Source organism: Aquarana catesbeiana, linkage group LG05 (genome assembly GCF_042186555.1).
Source record: "Aquarana catesbeiana isolate 2022-GZ linkage group LG05, ASM4218655v1, whole genome shotgun sequence".
Classification (NCBI taxonomy): Eukaryota; Metazoa; Chordata; class Amphibia; order Anura; family Ranidae; genus Aquarana; species Aquarana catesbeiana.
The window spans coordinates 567,540,449-567,568,387 of NC_133328.1; the positions used below are offsets into that span (position 1 = coordinate 567,540,449).

At 46.5% G+C, this 27,939-nt stretch overlaps 2 protein-coding genes across 2 annotated transcripts in view; both read right to left on the reverse strand.

Moving 5' to 3' along the window:
- Nucleotides 1-27,939, reverse strand: part of RAD54B (RAD54 homolog B) — a 170,980-nt gene that overhangs the window by 105,235 nt on the left and 37,806 nt on the right. The gene's annotated exons all lie outside the window — the stretch shown is intronic.
- Nucleotides 513-27,869, reverse strand: FSBP (fibrinogen silencer binding protein). The gene is made up of 2 exons (XM_073631974.1): nt 27,030-27,869; nt 513-2,851 (listed from the first exon to the last, which is right to left on the reverse strand). The coding sequence occupies exons 1-2, from the start codon at nt 27,485-27,487 to the stop codon at nt 2,332-2,334; spliced, it is 978 nt and encodes a 325-aa protein (XP_073488075.1). The 5' UTR covers nt 27,488-27,869; the 3' UTR covers nt 513-2,331.

Below are 27,939 nucleotides of genomic sequence, written 5' to 3' on the forward strand. Positions count from 1 at the left end.
AGGGCATGTGGCCTGGTACAGTTCAGGAGGGGGGGGCGCTCTCTCGTCCCCCCTCTTTTCCTGCGGCCTGCCAGGTTGCGTGCTCGGATAAGGGTCTGGTATGGATTTTTGGGGGGACCCCCACGCCATTTTTTTTTTTTAATTTTGGCGCGGGGTTTCCCTTAATATTCATACCAGACCCAAAGGGCCTGGTAATGGACTGTGGGGGAATCTCATGACGTTTTTTTCAATGACTTTTATGTGTACTGCCGGGACCGACAATTCATTATAGCCGCGAATACTTTTAAATTACTTTTTTTGCTTTAGAAATGTCATCTTGCTCTCGGACTGTTCTAAACACGGAAAACATGCGCCACTTTACAGGCATACTATAGACACCCCCCCCCCCCCCGGTAAGAAATTTAAAGAAATATTCAACTTTTGTTTCACTTTAAGCATTATTAAAATCACTGCTCCCGAAAAAACGTCCATTTTTAAAACTTTTTTTTGCATTGATACATGTCCCCTGGGGCAGGACTCAGGTCCCCAAACACTTTTTATGACAATATCATGCATATAAGCCTTTAAAATTAGCACTTTTGATTTCTTACATAGACTTTTAAAGGGTGTTCCGTGGCTGTTCTGCGGGTGTTCGTGGCGAATTTGCCGCGAACACCCCAAATTGTGAACTTACGTTCGACTCGAACATCGGGCTCATCCCTAGTAACCGGCAAGTGTGAAATGGGACATCTACACTGATAATCAGGACACTGATCATCAGTGCAGCCCCAACAGTGCCCATCAGTGCAGAAAAATTACCTGTTTGCAAAAGAAGAATGACTTTTTTTTTTTTTTTTAAATATTAGTCTTTTTTCATTTGTTTAGCAAAAAAATAAAAAACCCGGTGGTGATTAAATACCATCAAAGGAAAGCTCTATTTGTGTGGAAAAAAATTATAAAAATTTCATATGGGTACAGTGTAGCATGACCGCGCAGTTGTCATGCAAAGTGTGACAGCTCTGAAAGCTAAAAACTGGCCTGGGCAGGAAGGGGGTCAAAGTGCCCAGTAGGCAAGTGGTTAATACTGCTTAAAAGTAAGTTTGGTCCTGTAATGTTTAATACAACAGTGGGACTGAGCGGGTGATAATAGCAAAGGCAGACTCTCCCTAGAAAGGAATTTTTTGAGCTTCTGAATAACACTTTTTTGGCTGCCAATATTATAGAAAGGCTCATTCAGGTCTCGTGTTCAACAACACATCACAGAAATATGCATTGAAATGCATTTTGACAGACTCAATGTAACACAATGCTTTTTCATTTTCTATGCTGCTGTCATTTTCCTAGTCATAGGCTTTGAAAATACACGTGAAACGTGTTTAAAAATACGTACATGGATTTTAAAAGCAAATTTCATTTATTACTGCAGCACTGAGCTTGGCAAGAGTAGGGCCAAGTGATTGTCTATATAGTTTCCTATAATGCAAAAGATGGCATGGAAATGGAGGCAGTGAGGGAGCCCCTACATGATGGTCACTCACCATGTACAGTATCCCACAAAAGTGAGTACACCCCTCACATTTTTGTAAATATTTTATTATATCTTTTCATGTGACAACACTGAAGATATGACACTTTGCTACAATGTAAAGTAGCGAGTGTATAGCTTGTATAACAGTGTAAATTTGCTGTCCCCTCAAAATAACTCAACACACAGCCATTAATGTCTAAACTGCTGACAACAAAACTGAGTACATCCCTAAGTGAAAATGTCCTAATTGGGCCCAATTAGCCATTTTCTCTCCCCAGTGTCATGTGACTTGTTAGTGTTACAAGGTCTCAGGTGTGAATGGGGAGCAGGTGTGTTAAATTTGGGGTTATCGCTCTCACTCTCATACTGGTCACTGGAAGTTCAACATGGCACCTCATGGCAGAGAACGCTCTGAGGATCTGAAAAAAAGAATTGCTGCTCTACATAAAGATGGCCTAGGCTATAAGAAGATTGCCAAGACCCTGAAACTGAGCTGCAGCACGGTGGTCAAGACCACACAGCGGTTTAACAGGACGGGTTCCACTCAGAACAGGCCTAGCCATGGTCAACCAAAGAAGTTGAGTGCACGTGCTCAGCGTCATATTCAGAAGTTGTCTTTGGGAAATAGACGTTTGAGTGCTGCCAGCATTGCTGCAGAGGTTGAAGGGGTGGGGGTCAGCCTGTCAGTGCTCAGACCACACGACGTACATTGCATCAAATTGGTCTGCATGGCTGTCGTCCCAGAAGGAAGCCTCTTCTAAAGATGATGCACAAGAAAGCCCATAAACTAAAGACACAACTAAAGCTATAAGACAACGTAAACTTCACAATGTGCTGTATTCAGGCAAGTCCCTTCTCAGTTTTATTGCCTTTAATTTCTCCACTTTAATTTTGGATTTTAGCAATTCCTCCTCCAGGTGTTGCCTCCTTTTCAAGGCTTCTCTCTTCTCCTTGATATAAAGTCCATATTGTTTTTGGTTGCTTAAAATGAACTGGTGCTCTCTCTTTAGTAAGTGTAAAATGTCTGGGCTGCAGGCGCAGTCTGTTCTCAGATGCTGCCTTGGAGGATTGAAGCATTCTTCTGACCGAGGTAAAGTCGGAGATAGGGATAATCTCATGTCCACCGAGGATAGAGACGGGGATAATGATCCGTCTAGGGACTGTTCGAATTCCTGATCCTCGCCATCTTCTAGAGATGCTTCAGGCTGAGGAGGTATGAGCACGGATGGCGGAGGCTTTACATCCTCCTCTGGCTCTAGATGCACAGTAACCGTGGCATGCTGATCTTGTAATGGCGTTGGCAGAGGAAGAATTACCGTTTCAGGCTCTCCATGTATGGATTCACTGAAATTCAAAAGATAACATACAATTAGCATATGTAATATATTAACTTTACACCTTCTAGAAAACATATTTTGCAACATCGTAATATTAAATTGGTAGGCCTCTAAAGTCACAACCAAAGTTGCAAACATAAGACAAAGAAAAGACATCCTTGCGACTTTTGTGATTTTAAAGTGTTACTAAAACCACATCATAAAAAAGCAAAAAAACAAAAAACAAAACTATCAATAAATGCTGTATTACATGCTGTTCATACTCACTCAGCCACTATAAGGGCTCATGCACACAGGACGTTTTTACAGCTGCTGTTAGGGGCGTCTGATGTTTTTTTTAACTGCTTCTAAACACCCCTCCGTGTTAGTCTGTGTGTCCATGCACACAAACTGTCAGAGGTGTTTGGAGGCATAAGCGTTTAGGGGCAGTAGAAAAAAGACGACAGCCTGTGCTTCCAGGAGCAGTAAAAAGGAGCTGTAAAAACATCTGATGCCGCTAAAAGCTGCGCCAAGCGTTTCTTTTTTACAGATCAAAACCAATGGTTCCCTATGAGAGCCCATTGATTTGAATAGAAATCGCACCAGAAGTCGGATCATGATGAGGATCTTGAAGAGTACCCCGTGCCAAAATGAAAAAAAAAAAAAAAAAAAAAAACACGTGTGGGGGTCTCCCCCCCTCTACCCCCCCCCCCCAAGATCCATACCAGTCTCTTCGCCCCCCTCCTCCTGGACCATACCAGGCCACATGCCCTCAACATGGGGTGGGTGGGTGCTTTTGGGCAGGGGGGATCCGCTGTCTTCTCCCTCTGTAATGCTGGGTCCGCCGTGTGCCAATACTTATATAGCCAAGGGGTGGGGCCCCCCAGTGATGTCATCTGTAAGGCCCCGCCCCGTGACATCACTGCCCGGTGTATGATGGGCGGTGACTTCACAGGGGGCCCTGCCCCTTGGCTATATGAGTATTGGCACACGGTGGACCCAGCATTACAGCGGGAGAGAGTGTCGAGAGAACATTGGAGGAATAACAGAGAGAGAAGACAGCGGGAGAAAACAACAGGAGGAGAAGACAGCAGGAGAAAACAACAGCGGCAGAAGTCATCAGCAGTGAGAGGAGAAGAACCGGAGGATGAAGACATCGCCAGAGAAGGAAGAAATTGGAATGAGAAGAGATGCCGGAGCTGCTTTAATAAATTACTTTGTCAAAAACTTGTGTACTGTTTTTATTTTTGACACTTTTTTGGGTGAATGGGTAAGGGTACAATGTACCCCATATTCATTCACATAGGGTGGGGGGCCGGGATCTGGGGGCCCCCTTCGTAAAGGGGGCTTCCAGATTCCGATAAGCCTCTTTTCTGCAGACCCCGACAACCAACGGCCAGGGTTGTCGGGAAGAGGCCCTTGTCCCCATCAACATGAGGACAAGGTGCTTTGGGGTGGGGGCATGTGGCCTGGTATGGTCCAGGAGGGGGGGGGGGGGGTTGCACTCGCTCGTCCCCCCCTTTCCTGACCTGCCAGCCTACATGCTTGGATAAGGGTCTGGTATGGATTTTGGGGGGACCCCCACGCCATTTTTTTGGTGTGGAGGTTCCCCTTAAAATCCATACCAGACCGAAGGTCTGGTATGGATCTTGGCAGGGGCTCCAAGCAGTTTTTTTTTTTCCCATTTTGGCGTGGGGACTCTCTTCAAGATGCTCAGCGCACAAGTTGCACTGCAAGTCGGATCATCATGATCCAACTTCTGGTGTGACTTCAAATAAATGGGCTCTCAGGGAACCATTGATTTTGAATAGAGGCAGAAAAACGCCGCTAAAAGCTAGCGCAGCAAAAAAGCAAGGCAGCAGTCGTCTTGGAGGTGTGTTTGGGGTCGTTATGTTGGAATACTGCCCTGCAGCCCAGTCTCCGAAGGGAGGGGATCATGCTCGGCTTCAGTATGTCTGTATGTGCCTACACGTACTCCATTCATTCTCAGATATGAGACCTGAAACACACAGACCCCAAGTGACACAGATAATGTCAGTAAGGCAGGCCATACATGGTTCAAATTTTGGCTTATTCATCAGGAACCGGCCGAGATTCGAACCGTGTATGGGCAGGCTGAATGTGCCAAGTTGATGGATCGATCAACTTGGGTACAACCAGCATGCTGAGTTTTACCGGCGATTATTACTATCGGCTGCTTTAGCTGCTAGCAATAATCACTGTCTTCTCCCAGCGAGGACGGTTTCCCCCGCCCTCCCCAAATGGTTTGCCAATGGCTCGGCAGGAGGGATTCCGGCATGAACACTGTCTGTGCTGATGGGGGAAATTGAGCAAATTTCTTACCTTTCTTATCAAGGGGTCCTGTTATTACAGGACCCCTTGATAACGTCCTATTGGACAAAAAGCTTTGGGGAGAAGACACTAGTGCTGACCTCAGGCCAATGTCCGATACCTGGTCGGCAGTGGCACCCATTGTCACATGTTTTTATGATTCATTTTATTTTGGCTTTTAACATAAAATTCCAATAAATACTACACTATGAAGACTTCATCTGGCTCCTGGTGAGCTTTATTTACTACAGCTACATCTGGATAGTGCGAGTTGAACAGCCTTCCCCGCAACAGATGGCGGATCTACACTGAGTGCGTGTTAGCTGCTGTAATGGCAGCCAGCTTTTCCGGTGAGTGTCCATTTCACAACGGTGCGGTGGATGATTCTGGAGCGCTATACTGGATCACTCTTCACTTTTCAAGTCACCACCAAATTGTTGTGCACATCTTTGCACTGAACTATTGTGTTTTCACCAATAAGTTTATACTGCTGATCCTATCATGTTGATTTCCATCCAGAAGATTTTCACTTTAGCATTTTTTCCCTTTTAGGCCCCTTTTACACTGGTACAACATGACAGTCATACGACTGTGGATCCGACTTTGCCCTGCGACTTCAATGAACATGTATCGGACTTTGATCCCCAACAATACCAGGCACTGTCTGGTATGAATCTTTAGGGGGAACTCCACGCACAAGGTAAAAAAAAAAAACAAAAAAAACACGACATGGGTTCCCCTCCCAAGAGCATACCAGGCCCTTCGGCAAAAAAATGGCATGGGGATCCCCCCAAAATCCATACCAGACCCTTATGCGAGCACACAGCCCGGCAGGTCAGGAAAGGGGGTGGGGACGAGCATGCCCCCCCTCCTGAACCGTACCAGGCCGTATGCCCTCAACATGGGGGGGGTGCTTTGGGGCAGGGGGGTCCTGTGCCCCCCACCCCAAAGCACCTTGCCCAATGTTGATGAGGACAAGGGCCTCTTCCCGACAACCCTGGCCGTTGGTTGTCGGGGTCTGCGGGCGGGGAGCTTATCGGAATCAGGAAGACCCCTTTAACAAGTTAAAATTGTACCCCTACCCATTCACCATCCTGCACATGTCAAAAATAAAACACAGTACACAGGTTTTTAAAGTAATTTATTAAGGCAGCTCCAGCGTCTCTTCCGACTTTTCTTCCTCCTCCGCTGATGTCTTCTGCCTCTGCCGGTTCTTCTCCGCTGATGTCTTCTAGCCCTCTCCGGTTTTTCTCCCTCTGTCCGCTGTCTTTTGCCGGGTCTTCTCCGCTGCCTTCTCCCTCTGTTCTTCCGATGTTGACTCGACACTCTCTCCCGCTCTAATGCTGGGTGCGCAGTGTGCCACTACTTATATTGGCATGGGGCAGGGTCAACGGCGGCCCACCCCTTATGACGTCACCACCCATCATGCCCCGGGCAATGACGTCATAAGGGGCGGGCCTCCGGCGACCCCGCCCCATGCCAACATAAGTAGTGACACCCAGCATTAGAGCGGGAGAGAGCATCGAGTCAACATCAGAAGAACAACAGAGGGAGAAGACAGTGGAGAAGACCCAGCAGAGGCAGAAGACAGCGGACAGAGGGAGAAGAACCGGAGAGGGCTAGAAGACATCAGCGGAGAAGACCCAGAAGGGGAGAAGAAATCGGAAGCGACGCCGGAGCTACCTTAATAAATTACTTTAAAAACCTGTGTACTGTGTTTTATTTTTGACACTTTTTTTTTTTTTAGTTGAATGGGTAGGGGTACAATGCACCCAATACTCATTCACATAGGGTGGGGGGCTGGGATCTAGGGGCCCCCCCTTGTTAAAGGGGGCTTCCAGATACCGATAAGCTAACCGTCCGCAGACCCCGACAACCAATGACAAAGCACCCACCCCCCCATGTTGAGGGCATGCGGCCTGGTACGAATCAGGAGGGGGGCGCTCGCTCGTCCCAACCCCCTTTCCTGACCTGCCAGGCTGTGTGCTCGGGTAAGGGTCTGGTATGAATTTTGGGGGCCCCCACGCAGTTTTTGCGGCGTGGAGGTTCCCCTTAAAATCCATACCAGACCGAAGGGCCTGGTATGCTCTTGGAGGGGGAACCCATGCCTTTTTTTTTAAATTTGGTGTGGAGTTCCCCTTAAAGATCATCAGAGCACAAGTCGCATTCCAAAGTCGGATCAGTTAAGACGGCGATCCGACTTTAGTGATATTAAATGTGCTGAAGTAGGATCAAAGTGGGACCAAAGTAGTGCAGGAACTACTTTGAAGTCGGCACGACTAGAAGTCCTACTAATATGAATGGTTGTCATTGGAAATAATGGGAAACAACTTATGTCAGTCCCAAGTCACAGGACAAGTCGTACAAGTGTGAAAGGGGTCTAACGCTTTTTTGGACTTTATCTCAATGTGCTGTCTATTTATAAACACAGTATTCTCATCTCATCGATGTTCATCTACTTCTGGTACTACACACTTTTTCTTAAGATTATTTATAAATTTGGTATATTACTTTTCTGTGTCAGCTGCCGCCCCACCATAGCGGAGAGATGCATCTTTTTTATTTTTATTAGTGCAACAAGCATGTTGATAGGACGAGAGAGCAGAGTGTCAGAGAGAGATAAGCTCATCATTCTGCTGCATCTCTTTATACCATTCCTTTTCAACCAGGGTGGAAAGGCACTCTGGAGTGTCTGCAGGTTTCCTCGGGGTGCCTTGGCAAATTGCCTAAAACACGGCCAAAATCTGTATACAAGTCAGCGGGTGGAAACAGGCTTTCATTTTGTACTATTACAACCTTTCAGCCACCGGCGTCCTAACAACCAATTACAGTGGGGCAAAAAAGTATTTAGTCAGCCACCAATTGTGCAAGTTCTTAAAAAGATGAGAGAGGCCTGTTATTGTCATCATAGGTATACCTCAACTATGAGAGACAAAATGTGGAAACAAATCCAGACAATTCACATTGTCTGATTTGGAAAGAATTTATTTGCAAATTATGGTGGAAAATAAGTATTTGGTCAATATCAAAAGTTCATCTCAATACTTTGTTATATATCCTTTGTTGGCAATGACAGAAATCAAACGTTTTCTGTTAGACTTTACAAGGTTGTCACACACTGTTGCTGGTATGTTGGCTCATTCCTCCATGCAGATCTCCTCTAGAGCAGGGATGTTTTTGGGCTGTCGCTGGGCAACACGGACTTTCAACTCCCTCCAAAAGTTTTCTATGGCGTTAAGATCTGGAGATTGGCTAGGCCACGCCAGGACCTTGAAATGCTTCTTACGAAGCCACTCCTTCGTTGCCCAGGCAGTGTGTCTTGAATCATTGTCATGCTGAAAGACCCAGCCACGTTTTATCTTCAATGCCCTTGCTGATGGGAGGAGGTTTGCACTCAAAATCTCACGATACATGGCCCCATTCATTCTTTCATGTACACGGATCACGGTCGTCCTGTTCGCTTTGTAGAGAAACAGCCCCAAAGCATGATGTTGCCACCCCCATGCTTCACAGTAGGTATGGTGTTCTTTGGTTGCAACTCAGCATTCTCTCTCCTCCAAACACGACGAGTTGTGTTTCTACCAAACAGTTCTACTTTGGGTTTCATCTGACCATATGACATTCTCCCAATCCTCTTCTGGATCATCCAAATGCTCTCTAGCAAACCTCAAACAGGCCCAGACATGTACTGGCTTAAGCAGGGGGACACGTCTGGCACTGCAGGATCTGAGTCCCTGGCGGCGTAGTGTGTTACTGATGGTAGCCTTTGTTACGTTGGTCCCAGCTCTCTACAGGTCATTCACTAGGTCCCCCCCATGTGGTTCTGGGATTTTTGCTCATCGTTCTTGTGATTATTTTGACCCCACGGGGTGAGATCTTGCATGGAGCCCCAGATCGAGGGAGATTATCAGTGGTCTCGTATGTCTTCCATTTTCTAATTATTGCTCCCACAGTTGATTTCTTCACACCAAGCTGCTTGCCTATTGTGGATTCAGTCTTCCCAGCCTGGTGCAGGTCTACAATTTTGTTTCTGGTGTCCTTCGACAGCTCTTTGGTCTTCACCATAGTGGAGTTTGGAGTGTGACTGTTTGAGGTTGTGGACAGGTGTCTTTTATACTGATAACAAGTTCAAACAGTTGCCATTAATACAGGTAATGAGTGGAGGACAGAGGAGCCTCTTAAAGAAGAAGATACAGGTCTGTGAGAGCCAGAAATCTTGCTTGTTTGTAGGTGACCAAATACTTATTTTCCACCACAATTTGCAAATAAATTCTTTTAAAAATCAGACAGACAATGTGATTGTCTGGATTTGTTTCCACATTTTGTTTCTCATAGTTAAGGTATACCTATGATGACAATTACAGCCCTCTCTCATCTTTTTAAGTGGGAGAATTTGCACAATTGGTGGCTGACTAAATATTTTTTTGCCCCACTGTACGTCATCGGTTGATAAGCAGGATGTCCGGCAACTGCACAGCATCTGTGTTTGCCCCTCTCCTGCCCCTGTCTCTCAGCACTGGGGTCACATTAGCTAGCAATACTAGTCATTACCAGGGTGCAAAGGCGAGTTTGCTTTGGAAGAATAAATCACCTCCAATGTTGGGTGTTCTACGTGTGTGGATGTTGGGGGCCCTACGTGTGTGGATGTTGGGGGCCCTACGTGTGTGGATGTTGCTGCATTACGTAAAACTATTCGGTTTAGTTTTTTACATTTTAGAATAGGGTGCCTCAAGATTCTGCATAATAATTAAGGGGTGTCTTGACTGAAAAAAGGTTGAGAAACACTGCATTTAACTGTCCAGTCATAAGCTGGGGGGGGGGACAAGACTTATAAGCATTGCTAAACTGCAGCAGAGAAAATTTAGTTCTCTTTCACTGCCAAACAGGGCTGTGCTGAATGGCAGACCTGTGTAACTTTTACACCAACCCGGTCTGTGTAATGGTTTTGCACAGAGCAGCCCTGATTCTCCTCTTCTCAGGTCCCCTGCCAATCCTCCTGGCTCCTCTTTCCACTGAATGCCTACATAGCAAGCTGAGCCGGGCTATGTGTACAAATGGACACACACCGCGCATCTCAGCCCCCCCCCGCCAATGGCTCCCACTGCTGTCTCCAGGTCCAGTGGGGAGAAAGAGTGGGGAAAGCCCCTCTTGGGCACGACACTGGATTGAGATTGGGCTCAGCTAAGCATAAGGGGTAGGGGAGCTGTCGGGGGCTTCATACTGAGATAGTTTTTTACTCTAATGCAGAGAATGCATTAAAGGAGGAGAAATCCAGCCTGAGCTCATTCGGTTTGCACTCCTGTGACCCGTTTTCAGCAGCAAGCGGTCTGAAGTCTGCTCTCTGCTTATGGTCAGCAAGATCAGTCCAGGCACTGCATCATCCGGAATTCAGAAGTTTGGATCCGCCTGGTGCCTGGACTGATGGCTGGGACAGCTGCTCCCCACCCCTCCACAGCTCAGCACTCCAATGAGCGTGGAGGAGCAGAGCAGGAGAGCTGCTGATTGACAGGCAGCAGCTCTCTGCTCGGGGAGGTAAGAGAACTGAGCCATCGGCGGTGTTCGGTGGCTCGGTTCTCAGTAAAGAGCCGGCGGAGGACAAATGCAGCATCAGACCGATGTTGCATCCACCTAGGTAAGTATAAATTTGGGATAAAAAAAAAATTCCCATACTTCTCTTTTAAGATAAAAAAAACCTACCTTTACAACGGCTCTAAAGTTCTAAGGTTTAATGCATTCTCTGCATTAACCACTTGATATCCGCGCTATGGCCGAATGACGGCCACAGCGCAGATCTGAATTCCCGGGAGACCGTCATATGACGGCCTCCCCTGTGCACGCGCCCTGCACGCTTTGTGATCTCCGAGTCACTGAGACTCGGGTGATCACCGATCCAAGTAAGGGGCCGGTCCCAGCCCCTTACCATGTGATCAGCTTTCAGCCAATGACAGCTGATCACATGATGTAAACAAAAGATCGGTAATCGTTTTAGCGCGAGTAGAAAAAAAAGGCGATCACCGGCTCAGATGTGAAGGGACATCTCACGGTCCCGAAGTGGAAGAGGCACATCTGCCTCATCTATGCCACCTAACAGTGCCCACAGTGCCACCTAACAGTGCCCACAAGTGCCACCTATTAATGCCCGCAAGTGCCAGCTATCAATGCCCACCAGTAGTGCCAATCAGTGCCACCTAGCAGTGCTGCCTATCAGTGTAAGTGATCAGTGCCCATTACTGCCACCCATCAGTGCCCATCACTGCTACCCATCAGTGCCGCCTCATCAGCGTACATCAATGAAGGAGAAAAATTACCTGTTTTACATTTTTTTATAACAAAATATAAAAAATATATATATTTTTTTTTAAAATGTAGTCTTTTTAAATTTTTTTAACAAAAAATAAAAACCGCAGAGGTGATCAAATACCACCAAAAGAAAGCTTGATTTGTGGGGAAAAAAATGATAAAAATTTCATTTGGGTAGTGTTGTATGCCTGCGCAATTGTCATTCAAAATGCGTCAGCGCTGAAAGCTGAAAATTGGTTTGGATAGGAGGGGGGTTTAAGTGCCCAGTAAGCAAGTGGTTAAGGTAGAAAACCTTCTATGCTGCAGGATTCCCCCCTCCCCCTTACACATACCTGTGCCCAATTTCAATCCAGCGCTCTGTACGAGAGCAGCGGCCCTTTCCGCTCTCTCCCTCTCCACAGTGCAGATTGATAGCAGCAGTTGCCATTGGCACCTGCTGCTGTCACCTGTTAGATTGCTTTTGGCGCCACTTAAAGTAGGGGTGAAAGTATATCTCAGTGTCTCAGAAAATGGGGTGCAGGCTTATTGTGATACCAATCCAGATGTCTAGTAAGGGCAAAAAAGGAAAGGACTGCTGCTACTCCGGACCACCCTCAGCCTACATGTCTCCACTACACCACACACCCTGATGCATTTTGCCCCGCCCACTAGGGGCTTAGTCATAGGGTCCAAGACTAAGCCCCAGTAAATGGGCGAAATACATCAGGGTGTGTGGTGGAGACATATAGGGTGAGGCCACTCATTCACCTGGGCTGGTCAGGAGTAGCAGTGATCCTTTCCTTTTTACTCCTGCTGCTGCCAATCAAATCCTATGACCAGGGAGCATGATTAAAACAGACTACCTAAAATTAGGTAGAATTCATATCAATCCGAGGTCAGTTCTTCAATGCTATATTTAAAAATATAAGCACATGTGTGGCCTTCCCATGTATTTTGATTCACTGTTCCATGCACTGAATGTCATTAAGATACAGGGAAATTAGAGATTCTTCTTGACACACGGCCACCTCCAACACATCCCAGAATAGGAGTCAGCCCACACCAGAGCAGGGTTCAGCAGCCTTGGCAGCTTTATATCCTAGGACTGGAATTTCAGGTTTGGACTGGCATGTGGGAGCAGAGATTTGCTGCACTATCCCATAACACATTTTGCTGAGCGGGCATTTCTATGACTACATCCAAATTTAACCACTTCTATTCTTTTAGAACCTACATGAACTATAACTACAGCTTTAGCAATAAAGACAACGTGGTGGTTTTAAACAGCAGGACAGAGCAGCTTAGCTTTCAGAAAATTTCTCTGCACTGGTCAAGTGTAACTATAAGGCCCCTTTCACACGATCGGACCTACCTGTCTGCTTTTCAGGCGGACCCGATCGGGCCACCCATTGTCCTCTGTGGGGAGGCCGATGTCAGTGGATATGTGTCCGCTGACATCCAATCCGACAAAATTCGCTGAAAACAGATGTATGGCGATACGTTTTCCATCCGTCCAGCGGGTCGGACCTGATCGGATGAAAATGAACAGGTCGTCAGTTTTCATCCGATCTCCCCATAGAGGAGTGTGGGACTCTGACAGGTCAGTCTCTACTAAGTGAGCAGACACGGACCTGTCACCTGTCTGCTTAGCGAGGATCAGCGGAGCAATTCCCACTGAGCAAGTGGTGTCCGTCAAAATGGATCCGCCCCGCGTGAAAGGGGCCTATGGATGTCTAGAAATAAGACTGCAAAATGAAACACTTTGAACAGCTCTTTGCTCGGCTAGTCATGTGACTATGGCTACAACTAAGGATTAATTTCATAATCAATTAGTTTGCCAATTATTGTTTCGATTAAATTGATTAATCGAACAACAACCTTAAAAAAATGTGGTGTATAATTTAGTTAATATGAACAGTTAAAAAAAAGGCAATTTATTCTTAAATATCTCTATGCAGTGGGTAAATAACCAAGTATATGGTTAGGTAGAAAAATCTCTAATCCGCTCTGAGAAGAACAGACAGAACAGATATACAGTATATACTATTAGAGGTTGAATCTGGTAAATATCATCAGACTCAGAGATCAAATTTGTTATTTAAAGAAATAAAAAAAAAAAAAAAAACATTAAAAGACTGTTTTGCCAATTTTCAGACACAACAGTAATATATTATATGCTGGCCATACAAAAACAATGTCTTCCTTTAACCGCTTCACGACGATATACGTCGGCAGAATGGCACAGGTGGGCAAGAGGGAGTACAGGTATGTCCCCTTTAAGAAGCGGCACTGCGGGCACGCGTGCCGCGTTCTCCGTGACCACGGGGGTAGAGAGGTAGAATGGGGAGATGGCTTTGTAAACAAAGCATTTCCCCATTCTGCCTAGTGTCATGACAGAGATCACTGCTCCCTGTCATCGAGAGCAGTGATCGCTGTCATCTGTGTTAAAGCCCATCCCCCACAGTTAGAATCACTTTTTTTCATGGATATAATCATTTTAAATATAATGCACAATACTGGTAAACTTTTACTGTAAATGTAATTCTAATGCCTTATATTACCCTCCACCTTCTCTCGGTTCAAACGCTGATCTTCCCTGCACAGAGTCTTTAACCACTTGACAACTGGGCACTTAAACCCCCTTCCTAACCAGACCAATTTTCAGCTTTTGGTGCTCTCACATTTTGAATGACAATTACTCAGTCATGCAACACTGTATCTATATGAAATTTTTGTCCTTTTTTTCACACAAATGGAGCTTTCTTTTGGTGGTATTTAATCACCGCTGGGTTCTTTATTTTTTGCGCCGTAAAAGAAAAAAGACCGAAAAATCTGTAAAAAAATACATTTTTCTTCATTTCTGTTATAATATTTTGCAAATTAGTAATTTTTCTTCATATATTTTGGCCAAAATTTATACCACTACATATCTTTGGTAAAATTAACCCAAATCGGTGGATATTATTTGGTCTTTGTGAAAGTTATAGAGTCCAAAAGCTATGGTGCGAATATCTGAAAATTGATCACACCTGAAGTACTGACGGCCTATCTAATTTCTTGAGACCCTAACATGCCAGAAAAGTACAAATACCCCCCAAATGACCCCTTTTTGGAAAGAAGACATTCCAAGGTATTTAGAAAGATGCATGGTGAGTTTTTTGAAGTTGTCATTTTTTCCCACAATTCTTTGCAAAATCAAGGTTTTTTTTTTTACTTTTTTTTTTTCCCCACAAAATTGTCATATTAGCAGGTTATTTCTCACACACCGCATATGCATACCACAAATTACACCCCAAAACACATTCTGCTATTACTCCCGAGTACGGCGATACCACATGTGTGAGACTTTTACACAGCGTGGCCACATACAGAGGCCCAACATGCAGGGGAGCACCTTCAGGCGTTCTGGAGCACCCAGGCCAATTCTGACATTTCTCTCCTACATGTAAAAATCATCATTTATTAGCTAGAAAATTACATAGAACCCCAAAACATTATATATGTTTTTTTAGCAAAGACCCTAGAGAATACAATGGCGGTCATTGCAACTTTTTATCTCGCACGGTATTTGCGCAGCAATTTTTTTAACGTGTTTTTTTTTTGGAAAAAAAACAGTTTTGTGCTTTACAAAAACCAAAACAATAAAGTTAGCCTAATGTTTTTGCATAATGTGAAAGATGAAGTTACACCGAGTAAATAGATACCCAACATGTCACCTTTCAAAATTGCACGCGCTTGTGGAATGGCGCCAAACTTTGCTACTCAAAAATCCCCATAGGCGACGCTTTAAAATTTTTTACTGGTTACATGTTTTGAGTTACAGAGGAGGTCTAGGGCCAAAATTATTGCTCTCGCTCTAACGTTCGCGGCGATACCTCACATGTGTGGTTTGAACACCGTTTTCATATGTGGGCGGGACTTATGTATGCGTTCGCTTCTGCATGTGAGCACACGGGGACAGGGGCGCTTTAAAATTTTTTTTTTTTTTTATTGTTCATTTTACTTTATTTATTTTAGTTTGATGCTTTTTTCCCAAAAAAAATTTTTTTGACCACTTTTATTCCTATTACAAGGAATATAAACATCCTTGTAATAGGAATATGGCATGACAGGTCCTCTTTACAGTGAGATATGGGGTCAATAAGACCCCACATCTCTCCTCTAGGCTGGGAAGCCTGAAATTAAAAAAAAAAAAAAAAAAAACGATCCTGGCTTCGATCGTAGCGGTGAGTCGGTAGAAGCGCGGGAGGGGGGGACATCCCCTCTCGCCTCCCGTAAGAACGATCAAGCAGTGGAACAGCTGCTATGATCATTCTCATGGTGTAGGGAATCGCCGGCTGAAAAAGCTGATATCTGAATGATGCCTGTAGCTGCAACCATCATTCAGATATCTCCGCACAAAGTCAAGGACGTTGTATGACGGCCGGCGGGCGGGAAGTGGTTAAAACGCTTTTTTTTTTTTTTAACACAAAGTTGTCCATTTATACAATATTTCTACCACATAACATGTACATACCAAAAATGACACCCCAAAATAGATTCTCCTGCTCCTCCTGAGTACGGCGATACCACATGTGTGAGACTTCCACCGCCTGGCCACATACAGAGGCCGAGTACAGCCGAGCGTGGCTCAGCATGGCAGGGTATGGCGGGGTATTGCGGAGTATGGCGGGGTATTGCGGAGTATGATGGGGTATTGCGGAGTATGGCGGGGTATGGCGGAGTATGGCAGAGTATGGCGGGGTATGGCAGAGTATGGCGGGGTATGGCAGAGTATGGCGGGGTATGGCAGAGTATGGCGGGGTATGGCAGAGTATGGCGGGGTATGGCAGAGTATGGCGGGGTATGGCAGAGTATGGCGGGGTATGGCAGAGTATGGCGGGGTATGGCAGAGTATGGCGGGGTATGGCAGAGTATGGCGGGGTATGGCAGAGTATGGCGGGGGCATGGCAGAGTATGGCGGGGGCATGGCAGAGTATGGCGGGAGCATGGCAGAGTATGGCGGGGGCATGGCAGAGTATGGCGGGGGCATGGCAGAGTATGGCGGGGGCATGGCAGAGTATGGCGGGGGCATGGCAGAGTATGGCGGGGGCATGGCAGAGTATGGGCGGGCATGGCAGAGTATGGCGGGGGCATTGCAGAGTATTGTGGGGGCATTGCAGAGTATTGCACAGCATTGCAGAGTATTGTGGGGGCATTGCAGAGTATTGCACAGCATTGCAGAGTATTGTGGGGGTATTGCAGAGTATTGCACAGCATTGCAGAGTATTGTAGGGGCATTGCAGAGTATTGCACAGCATTGCAGAGTATTGTGGGGGTATTGCAGAGTATTGCACAGCATTGCATAGTAGTGAGGGATGGCTGAGCATGGATGGATGGATGGCTGGATGTCTCTGTGCAGCGCTGTGGGCACTACACATCCAGCCCACAGCGCTGCAGACATCCATCCATCCCCCTCCCCGCTCACTGTGTACCGATCGGTACACAGGAGGGGAGGAGAGGAACCGGCGTCATCAGATGACGCCGGTCTGTTTACATGTGCTGCAGACATCCATCCATCCCCCTCCCCGCTCACTGTGTACCGATCGGTACACAGGAGGGGAGGAGAGGAACCGGCATCATCAGATGACGCCGGTCTGTTTACATGTGATCGCGCCGTCATTTGACGGCGCGATCACATGGTAAACGGCCGCGATCAGCGGCCATTTACCGGGATCCGTGATGCGCCGGGTCCTCTGGACCCGGCGGTCACGGATGTGTTCGGGTGCGCGCCCCAGGGGGCACGCGAGAGGGGAATTCTGGGAGGACGTCATAGTACGTCCTCCCAGAGTTATCCAACCGCCCTGCAGCCGTCATTCGGCTATGGGCCGGTTGGTAAGTGGTTAAAGTGATTTTTTTTTTTTTAAACAAACATATTATACTTCCCTGCTCTGTGTAATGGTTTTGCACAGAACAGCCCTGATTCTCCTCTTCTGGGGTCCCCCACTGGTGCTTTTGGCTCCTCCTGCCTTGAGAGTGTCCAAATAGCAAGCTGCAAAGTATATTACAGAGCATCCCTATAGCAAGGTAAAAAAACTTCTGACTTTAGAACGATTCCCTTCCTGTCCAGAACTACATGTCCCATGATGCATTGCTTCTCACACATTCACAAGTTCTCAGGCACTTACTGACATGTATGGACAGTGTACTGAGCTGTATGCATGCTGCACTATATTTCCTGATATGTAAACAAATAATGCATTCTGTATGCAGGCTGAACCCCTTCCCGCCGACCGTACGCAGATATGCGTACTCGGCTTTCCGGGGTTATACCGGGATGATGCCCGCAGCTGCAGGCATCATCCCGGTACCGTTGTTCACAGCGGGCGATAGGCTACCCGACTATAACAACCGATGCGGCTAAAAGCCGCTCGACTGTTATACCGGAGGAGCAGGAGGGGACATCCCGCCTCCCGCCGCTCTTACCAGGCCTCCCGTGCGATCGGGAGGCCCGGTGTCCAATAGTCTGCCTTCGGCGGCTGGGGGCGGGCTGGAACGAAGCTGTGGGCCGGTTCGTTCCAGCCTTCTCGTTGTAAACGCGGAAGCGACGTCATGACGTCACTTCCCGTTTACTCGGCTGCCAATGGCGCCGGTTTTAAAAATATATACAGTATTCCGAATCGCCGTTTATAAAGTAAATTTATAAAGTAAAATAAAAAATTAAAAAATTTAAAAAATTTTTAAAGTGCCCCCGTCCCCGCGAGCTTGCGCAGCGAAGAAAACGCATACGGAAGTCGCGCCCGCATATGTAAACGGTGTTCAAATCACACGTGAGGTATCGCCGCAATCATCAGAGCGAGAGCAATAATTCTAGCCCTAGACCTCCTCTGTAACTCAAACCTGGTAACCGTAAAAAAAATTTAAAGCTTCGCCTATGGAAATTCATAGGTACCGTAGTTTGTCGCCATTCCACGAGTGCGTGCAATTATAAAAGGGTGACATGTTTGTTATCTATTTACTCGGCGTAACATCATCTTTCATATTATACAAAAAAATTGGGGTAACTCTACTGTTTGGATTTTTTAAAATTCATGAAAGTGTCCCTTTTCCAAAAATTTGCGTTTAAAACACCGCTGCACAAATACCGTGTGATATAAACTATTGCAACAATCTCCATTTTATTCTCTAGATTCTCTGCTAAAAAAATATATATAATGTTTGGGAACTCTAAGTAATTTTCTAGCAAAAAATACGGATTTTAACTTGTAAACACCAAATTTCAAAAATAGGCTTAGTCATGAAAGGGTTAATCGGCTGGCTGATTAATCGATTATGAAAATAGTTGACAACTTTTTTCATAATTGATTAGTTGTTTCAGGCTGGGTTCACACTGGTCCGACAAACGCTCCGACATTGGGAGCTCATGTCGCATGACGTGTGAAATTTAATGTTTCCCTATGGGAGCCGTCCTAACTGGTCCGACACAAGTCGTTCCGACTTTAGAAATGCTCCCTGTACTACTTTGGTCCGACTTTGATCCTACTTCAGCCTATTGACTATCATTGAAGTCGGATCAAAGTCGGATTGCCGTCTTGCATGATCCGACTTCGGCACGCGACTTGTGCTCAGATGTTCTTGAGGGGGAACTCCGTGCCAAATTTTAAATAAAAAACCGGCATGGGTTCCCCCTCCAAGAGCATACCAGGCCCTTGGGTCTGGTATGGACCTTGAGGGGAACCCCCTACGCCGATAAAAACGGCGTGGGGGTCCCCCCCAATCCATACCAGACCCTTATCCGAGCACGCAGCCCGGCCGGACAGGAATGGGGGTGGGGACGAGCGAGCGCCCCCCCCCCTGAACCGTACCAGGCCGCATGCCCTCAACATGGGGGGGTTGGTGCTTTGGGGGAGGGGGCGCGCTGCGGCCCCCCACCCCAAAGCACCTTGTCCCCATGTTGATGAGGACAAGGGCCTCTTCCCGACAACCCTGGCCGTTGGTTGTCGGGGTCTGCGGGCGGAGGGCTTATCGGAATCCAGGAGCCCCCTTTAATAAGGGGGCCCCCAGATCCCGGCCCCCCACCCTATGTGAATGAGTATGGGGTACATGGTACCCCTACCCATTCACCTAGGGAAGTGTCAATAAAAAAAAAAACCACAGTACACAGGTTTCAAAATTAATTTATTGGGCAGCTCCGGTATCTTCTTCCGACTTCTCCCGGTGTTCCGCCTCTTCTCCCGGGCCCCGCCGCTATCTTCTTCCAGCTCTATTGCCAGCGAGGGGCCCGGTCTGCTGCCGCTGTCTTGTCGCCGCTGTCTCGCCGCTTCTTCTCTTCATCTCTTCTTCCGATGTTGACACGACGCTCTCCCCGGCTGGAATGCTCTCTGTGCGCTCTGCTCTGACTTATATAGGCGGTGACCCCGCCCCCTTATGCCGTCACAGTCTCTGGGCATGCTGGGACTGTGACGGCATAAGGGGGCGTGGTCACCGGGTGATGACCACGCCCCCTAAAACGTCACAGTCCCAGCATGCCCAGGGACTGTGACGGCATAAGGGGGCGGGGTCACCGCCTATATAAGTCAGAGCAGAGCGCACAGAGAGCATTCCAGCCGGGGAGAGCGTCGTGTCAACATCGGAAGAAGAGATGAAGAGAAGAAGCGGCGAGACAGCGGCGACAAGACAGCGGCAGCAGACCGGGCCAGGGTTGTCGGGAAGAGGCCCTTGTCCTCATCAACATGGGGACAAGGTGCTTTGGGGTGGGGGGCCGCAGCGCGCCCCCTCCCCCAAAGCACCAACCCCCCATGTTGAGGGCATGCGGCCTGGTACGGTTCAGGAGGGGGGGGGCGCTCGCTCGTCCCCACCCCCATTCCTGTCCGGCCGGGCTGCGTGCTCGGATAAGGGTCTGGTATGGATTGGGGGGGGACCCCCACGCCGTTTTTATCGGCGTAGGGGGTTCCCCTCAAGGTCCATACCAGACCCAAGGGCCTGGTATGCTCTTGGAGGGGGAACCCATGCCGGTTTTTTATTTAAAATTTGGCGCGGAGTTCCCCCTAAAGATTCATACCAAACACAGTGCCGGGCTTTGGCGGGGATCCAAGTCGGATCCCCGTTCATTGAAAGTCGGACACATGCCGGCTTCATGTCGCAGGGCAAAGTCGGATCCAAAGTAGGACGGCTGTCGTGTCGCACCAGTGTGAACCCAGCCTAAAGTAGTGAGTGTACAGCTTGTATAACAGTGTAAATTTGCTGTCCCCTCAAAATAACTCAACACACAGCCATTAATGTCTAAACCGCTGGCAACAAAAGGTAGTACACCCCTAAGTGAAAATGTCCAAATTGGGCCCAAAGTGTCAATATTTTATGTGGCCACCATTATTTTCCAGCATTGCCTTAAGCCTCTTGGGTATGGAGTTCACCAGAGCTTCACAGGTTTCCACTGGAGTCCTCTTCCACACCTCCATGACGACATCACTGAGCTGGTGGATGTTAGAGAACTTGCACTCCAACACTTCCTATCCTAGGGTAACATTGATGCTCCTACATAGATACAGTACAGTGACTGTTGTCACCGTAATACAGGAAGTGTGCTACTGACAGCATCATCAGGTGAGAAAAAAAGCTTGTAAAAATAAAACAAATGCAGCCACTACATTCTAAAGATGTGCATGGTACCCTGCTTTGCCTGGAACTCTAAGGCCCCTTTCACACGATAAGCCCACTCAGATCCACCTGTCCAAGCTCGCCACGCGCTCGCTGCAGCTCTGTGATCGCTGTGTCCTTAGGACACAGCTGTTTACTAATCAGGGTAAAGGGCCAATTCACAGCGGCCCTTCACCATGCCAATAACCGGTTTGTGTTTACATCATCATCAGCTGTGATTGGACACAGCTGATGACTATGTAAACACAAGCCGGTTAGTGGCATTCCTTTCCTTACGCTAACAGTGTGAGGAGAGGAGAGCCGGTAACCGACTTGTGCGAAAGGGACATCTACACTGATGATCAGGGCACTGATTATTAGTGCAGTCCCAACAGTGCCCACCAGCTGCCTCAGCCAATGAGGAGTGAGAGTCTCCAGAGAGCCGAGGCTGTCATGCATATTGCTGGATCGCGATGGGGCTCAGGTAAGCATTAGGGGGGCCGCTGCACACAGAAGGTTTTATACCATCATGCATAGAATGCATAAAAAAAAACCTTGAGCCTTTACGACCACTTTAATGACTTTGCAAATTAAAGGAAGTACTCTTTGTACCTGGAAAAAAAACTTGACCTCTGGATATGGAAAGGGTTCTTTACATTAAGCTGTGATAACTTCCACAAGAGCTATTTTTATTTAACAGAGTAGCTTGGTTCAAAAAGGGCAGGATATTTTTCTAAATGCACAAAATACACAAGACCATTCATTTTTATTTACTATAGTTACACCCATGCCTCTTTTTCCTGATGTATTCCACTGAAATCAATGGATAGGCATCAAAACACATCAACACGTATAGATGTGCATTAACACGTATAGATGTGCATTAACGAGTGCGGCTTCATCATGATGTGCGTCGATATGTGTTTTAATGCGTGAGCTGACATCCATTTTGATGCGTTGTCATTCATTGCAATGGAAAAGGCATCCAGCAAAAAAAAAAGCAAACACATGAATCCATAAAATAACACTGTAGATTGTTGATCCAAGGAGTATATAATTGGCTTAGGGAATTAGAAGTATTGTTTACCCTAATTGAGCAAATTGGGCCATGCTTATAATAGTTTTTTCTGAATCAGCTGCAAATTTGGAACTCAATGGGCAAATATATATATGGCATTGTAATCAGATTTGCTCAGCCCATTACCAAATAATCTGCTTGTATATGGGGAGCTTTTCAACATGTTGCATTAAGCTGGCCATACATGTAAAGAATGAGCAGATTGAACATGAGAAATCCACAGGTTCCCCAATCTATGCTGAACAGTGTGGATGGAAGAATCTCCAGCTGCCAGCTAATGTATTCTAACAGTCGGCAACCAAACAGTGACAGTAACTGATTGGCTTTCCTTTAACTCGTGGTCGCAGTAAAAAAATAAATAAAATCGCACCATCTATGGCTGGCTTAAGGCCCCTTTCACACAGGGTGGATCCGCTGAGCGGAGTCCGCCAGCTCAGCAGGAGATCGTTCCATTGATCTCCGCTGAGCTGGCGGATGACAGGTCCGTCTTTGCTCACTGAGCAGGGAGGGACCTGTCAGAGCCCCGCTGATTTCAATGGGGAGATCAAATGACAACGGACAGCGTGTCCATTTTCATCAGATCTCATGCGTCAGACGGATGGCTGAACATATCGCCATACGTCTGTTTTTAGCGGATCGGATGGCAGGCGGGTGTCAGCGGACATATCTCCGCTGACACCCGCCTGCCCATAGGAGTCAATGGGCGGCCCGCTCGGATCTGCCTGAAAAATGGACAGGTGGATCCGAGTGGGCTTATCGCGTGAAAGGGGCCTTAGAGTTCCAGACAAGGCAGGGTAGCATGCACATCTTTAGAATGTAGTGGCTGCATTTGTTTTATTTTTACAGGCGTTTTTTTCTTTATTTTCACCTGATGATGCTGTCAGTAGCACACTTCCTGTATTACGGTGACAACAGTCACTGTACTGTATCTATGTAGGAGCATCAATGTTACCCTAGGATAGAAAGTGTTGGCAGTACAGATCACCTCCCCCTTATATACCAGACATCCTGAAAAAATGTTTGGGATAAGACGGGGCAGCACCGGTTTTCTGGCAGGATAAACATGGGTTTTTTGCACTTACTGGACAAATGTAACAAAACTACAGTATATTAAATTGTATATTTAACAGAGACATGCACTGTCAAGGAAACAAGGCCTGAAGGAAACACATGAGTTGCCATTGCTGATCACCTTGAAGTGACCCTGTCAGCGCAGTCACTTTTGTACATTAAAATCCCTGATAAAAAAAAAAAAAGGCTACATACTTGGTTGTATCTTGAAACGCCACGGCTTCAGTGTTTCCCAGGCGAAACAAGTATTCCAAACTTCTGGGTGTGTGCAATAACTGCTTCCCCCAGCATGCTTTATTTCTCCTGTCACCTTGTAGATCATAGGACATACAAGTTGGCAGGATGAACCATAGCGTGCTGCAGGGTAACTGGTTTTAAACCCATGTGGCAGTTTCAGATATGGGTAACTAGAAAGGTAGATATATTGTACCTCTTCTTTTAGCGAGTATTTTATTGTATAGAAGTCAGCCTGTACTGTCAGGGCCAACTAAAGAGGAGCTCCAGGGTCCCCAACCCCCTCCCCACACATAAAAAAAAAATTAAAAGTCAGCAGCTACAAAGATATTATTATATTAATATTATAACACTTACCTGTCCAGGGATCAAGCGGTGTCCTCACCCAAGTCAATCCTTTGTTTGGCTATCGGGTGTCGGTGTCTTGCCGAGAATGTTCCCTCGGCGGATAAGTTCCCCCCCCCCGTACTGCGCAGGCACAGCGCCTGCGCAGTACGGACTACTGTCAGCTGCCGGAGATAGCCGAAGCTCAAACGCTTCAATCAGCTGTACACAGCGCCTGCGCTCTGGGTCCAGGTTCCTTCCCCACCATCCAAGTGGACCTAGAGGGGAAATCTAAAAGAGCCGAGCGAAGCGAGGCCGTGCCCGAAGCGTGGCGAGCGAAGCGAGGCCGTGCCCGAAGCGTGGCGAGCGAAGCGAGCCCGCGAGGGGCCCTCTTACAGGCGCCGTGTACAGCTGATTTTCAGCTATTCCACTTCGGCTATTTCCGCTGCTTCCTACTGCGCAGGCGCAGCGCCTGTGCAGTAGAGGGGGGGGACTTAGCCGCCGAGCGGAACTTTCTCGGCAGAACACCGGCGCGGCCATCTTGACTAAGGGAAACTGGCAGTGAAGTGCTGTGCTTTGGGAATGGGCTGCAGCCTTCTGTGACCTGCGGGGGGAAGGAGGGGGGCAAACTGAGGCAGAAGTGGGAGCAGGTACCTGTCAAAACCAGGTACCAGCTCCCCCCTCCCCCACAAAAGGTGCCAAATGCAGTAGCGGAGGGGGAGGAGGCAGACAAGTGGAGCTTCCCCTTTTGGGTGGAGCTCCGCTTTAAGGCCTCATGCACACTGCTGCTGCAAAATCTGGTGCAGTTCTGCATAATAACCAATCAGCTTCCAGGTTTTGTGAAAGCTTAATGTGATATTAAAGATAACAAAAATGTCATACTTACTTGCTCTGTGCAGTGGTTTTGCATAGAGCAGCCCAGATCCTTCTCTTCTCGGGTCCCTCGCCGACATTCCTGGCCCCTCCCTCCTGCCAAGTGCCCCCACAGCAAGCAGCTAGCTATGGAGGCACCCGAGCCGCGTGTGTCTACTCAGACATGGAGCCGTGGCTTGGCACTGCCCCCTCCCTCTCCTTACTGGCTCACTGACTGATTGACAGCAGCTGGAGCCAATGGAGCCTGCTGCTGTGTCTCTGCCAATCAGGAGTGAGAGTCCCAGACAGGCGAGTCTCTCGTGAAACATCGCTGGATAGAGATGGGGCTCAGGTAAGTATTAGGGGGGGCTGCTGCACACAGAAGGTTTTTACATTTTATTGCTTAGAATCCATTAGGATAAAAAACCTTCTGCCTTTAGAACCACTTTAATTGAACAAGCTGAAGTTAGAAGCTGATTGGCTACCATACACAGCTGCACCAGATTTTGCACGCTCCAGTTTTAGCAAATCAACCTCTAGGTCTCCATGCACACAGACATTTACCAGAGTATAGGAGCTGCTGTGTTTAGAACCAATTAAATGCTCCTCGCCTGAACGCAGAAGAAATGCATTCAGGGGAGGAGAGTTTTGGCAGAAAAACACTGGACACTGCAAAAACCTGCATTAACGCTAGGCGCATTTGACGTTTTCATTTCAATGGTCAGAATAAATTGACCGGAATAAATTAAATAAGGCACAAGTGCTGGGTGCTGCTAAACTTGGGTAAAAACGTGGCTAAACATGTTTAACGTTGTCTATTGTTTTTCTGCTGCCAGGAGAAAGGCGTCAAGGGAATGTCCATTGTACATGCTAGATTCCTCGTTGTTTCTGGCTTTAGCCCTTTCTGCATTTTTGATCAGGAACAAGCATGCAGCCAGCAAAGTGAGAACTTCTGATTTGCACGCTTGTTCTAGGGGAGTGGCTCAGAACATTTTAAAACCAGAGAGAACCAGCAAGCAGCATGTTAGATGGGGATCACTGATGGTAACGTATGTATTCCCGTCAGCACTGATCTGTTTGACATGGCAGAACGGTAAGCACAACAATGGGCACACGTATATAGATGTGTAGAGGGAGAATGCAGTGATTGAAGTAAAACATTAAATCAAAATGTTCTATGTTTAGTAGAACAAAATTGGTAACAGAACCGTGATAGATAGAACAATAACCACAATCAGAACAGAAATAACTGGAAGCAATTCTGGAGGATATTGGGATTTAAATATCCACAGTAACGGATCATTAATTCATCAGGAACTCCATCAAAGGCTGGAGAATGAGCCACCCTGTGCAGAAGAGGACAGATATACTGCCTGGCAAACCTAAACTGTCAGCACTCTGGCTTTGTGATCACTGAAACAGTTAACGAACAGACTTCAGTAATCTGAGGTTTCACAAAGCCATGGTATAAGGTCATAATGGTATTATGGAGGTAGCTAGCACATTTCTCTCCGTCTCCACTTTAAGCCGTTACTATATTTTGTCCTATAAAAAAAATTCACACGTTTTCACAGCATGTAAACATCATCATGTAATGCATCTAAATGCATCCCTTTTACAGAATGTTAGTAATTGTTACTACTGACTGCAACTTCTACGGCTAACATCTCAGTGTGCATCATTGACCAGCTATTGCTTTTAGGATGCTGTAAAGAACCACGATTACGGATGCCCTATAATACGGGTCCCAACCACTTGCAGCTCAAGAGTCCCACATATGTGTGAAAAATAGAAAAGAACAATTGTTAACACTGTTAAAAAAAATTAGGTAACCTTTAGTTGATTTCATACTTGCTATGTTTTTATAGGAAAAGCTGCCATTCTGAAAACGCTAGCTTCCTAATTGTGGTGCTCAGCATTTGGTTTCAAAGTCATCACAATAGTGATTGTTGGCCATACGTTATACAATTTTCTTTTTCAATTTCCTTTAGATTTACCTTCAAATATGTAATGCAAGCGCCTGCCTGACTGCATACAAAATCAAAGTGTTTAAGTTTGACCGAATATTATATGGATTTGGTAAATCAAAAAATTGTACAAGAAAATTGTATAACATATGGCCAGCCTAACAGACCTAGAACAGGTATGAACATCAGGACTTTTGATTTCGGTCTTGTTCCAGGCTAGTGGCTGAATAAGGTAGAGGTAGGTAACCAGACAATGAGCACTTTCAGGAGCCAGTCCGGAAAGGCAGCCTATAGATTTCTCTTATTTTCTTCAATGCAGATGTTCAGCAAGAAATGTACTGAGCAATTGTTGAAGAACAGCTGAGAGCCACATGTGGTAGTTGAAGGCCCTATAAAAAAAAAAAAAAATAATTTTTGCAGCAAACACATAAAAGTTTACAACATGGTAGTCCTACCTTGACAATCCGTTGAGATCTCTTCCAAAACACACGTTGCCAAACTGAGGAATAATTTCCACAAGTTTCTTGGTGGCCTCGGACACCGTGCTATGATAGTCCGCCTGCGTGGTCTTGCACTGGAGCAGCTCTTGCTTGCCGTACTCCTTCAGCCGCTTGTAAAGTGTGCGCAGGCCTTGCGCCGTGCGCGGAGGACGTCCTCCTCCCAAAGCGTTGTACTTTTCTGCGATAATCTCCCAGCAATTGTTTTTCTCAATGATTACAGAATGCTTGTTGGTGTGTTCCTCTAACACTCCTATGTATGGCTTCACCAGCCTCAGTAGATCCAGCTTTTCAAAGACTGTGAAATTGGAGGACCGAGCTTTGCCCACCATGTTCAAGCCGTCCTTTATTAGCAAACAGTTCCTGAACACACAATTCAGCCTTGAGCTCTGCACAGCTCTTTCCCCCACAGACATACACACAAGGAAAAAAAAAAAAAAAAAAAAAATCAGGCTTAACTAGGTTAGTCTCGCTTAGGCCTACGCCTACCAGGGAGGGTTTATTAAAATTCCTTCAGCTTAATCTGACGCAGGTTCAGAAAATCTGTTTAAGACAGGCCTGACCTACATAATAGCTTGTGAAGAATGCTGAAAGATACCAGTAGGATAAATTACAAAACCACATTGTAATGTTAAGTGAAGAAGGCAAGAAAAAAAAAAAAAGAAAAAAAAGAACATGATACACAAAAGAGTGACTAAAACATAAGCAGAGATCAACATTGCTTTAAATACACCATTTGTGCCACACAAATCAGCCGCAGAATTGCTGTTTGTTTATAAGGAGCTAAAGCTTATCTTTCTGCATTTATTAACTGAGGCTGAAAGGTCAAGGTACATATAAGGTTATAGGGAAAAAAAAAAAAAAAGGC

Coding starts and splice junctions, on each gene's coding strand:
- FSBP (XM_073631974.1), bottom strand. CDS start 27,487: ATGTCTGTGGGGGAAAGAGCTGTGCAGAGCTCAAGGCTGAATTGTGTG. Junction 2,852..27,029: donor GATCTCAACGGATTGTCAAG/GTAGGACTACCA, acceptor TTTGAATTTCAG/TGAATCCATACATGGAGAGC.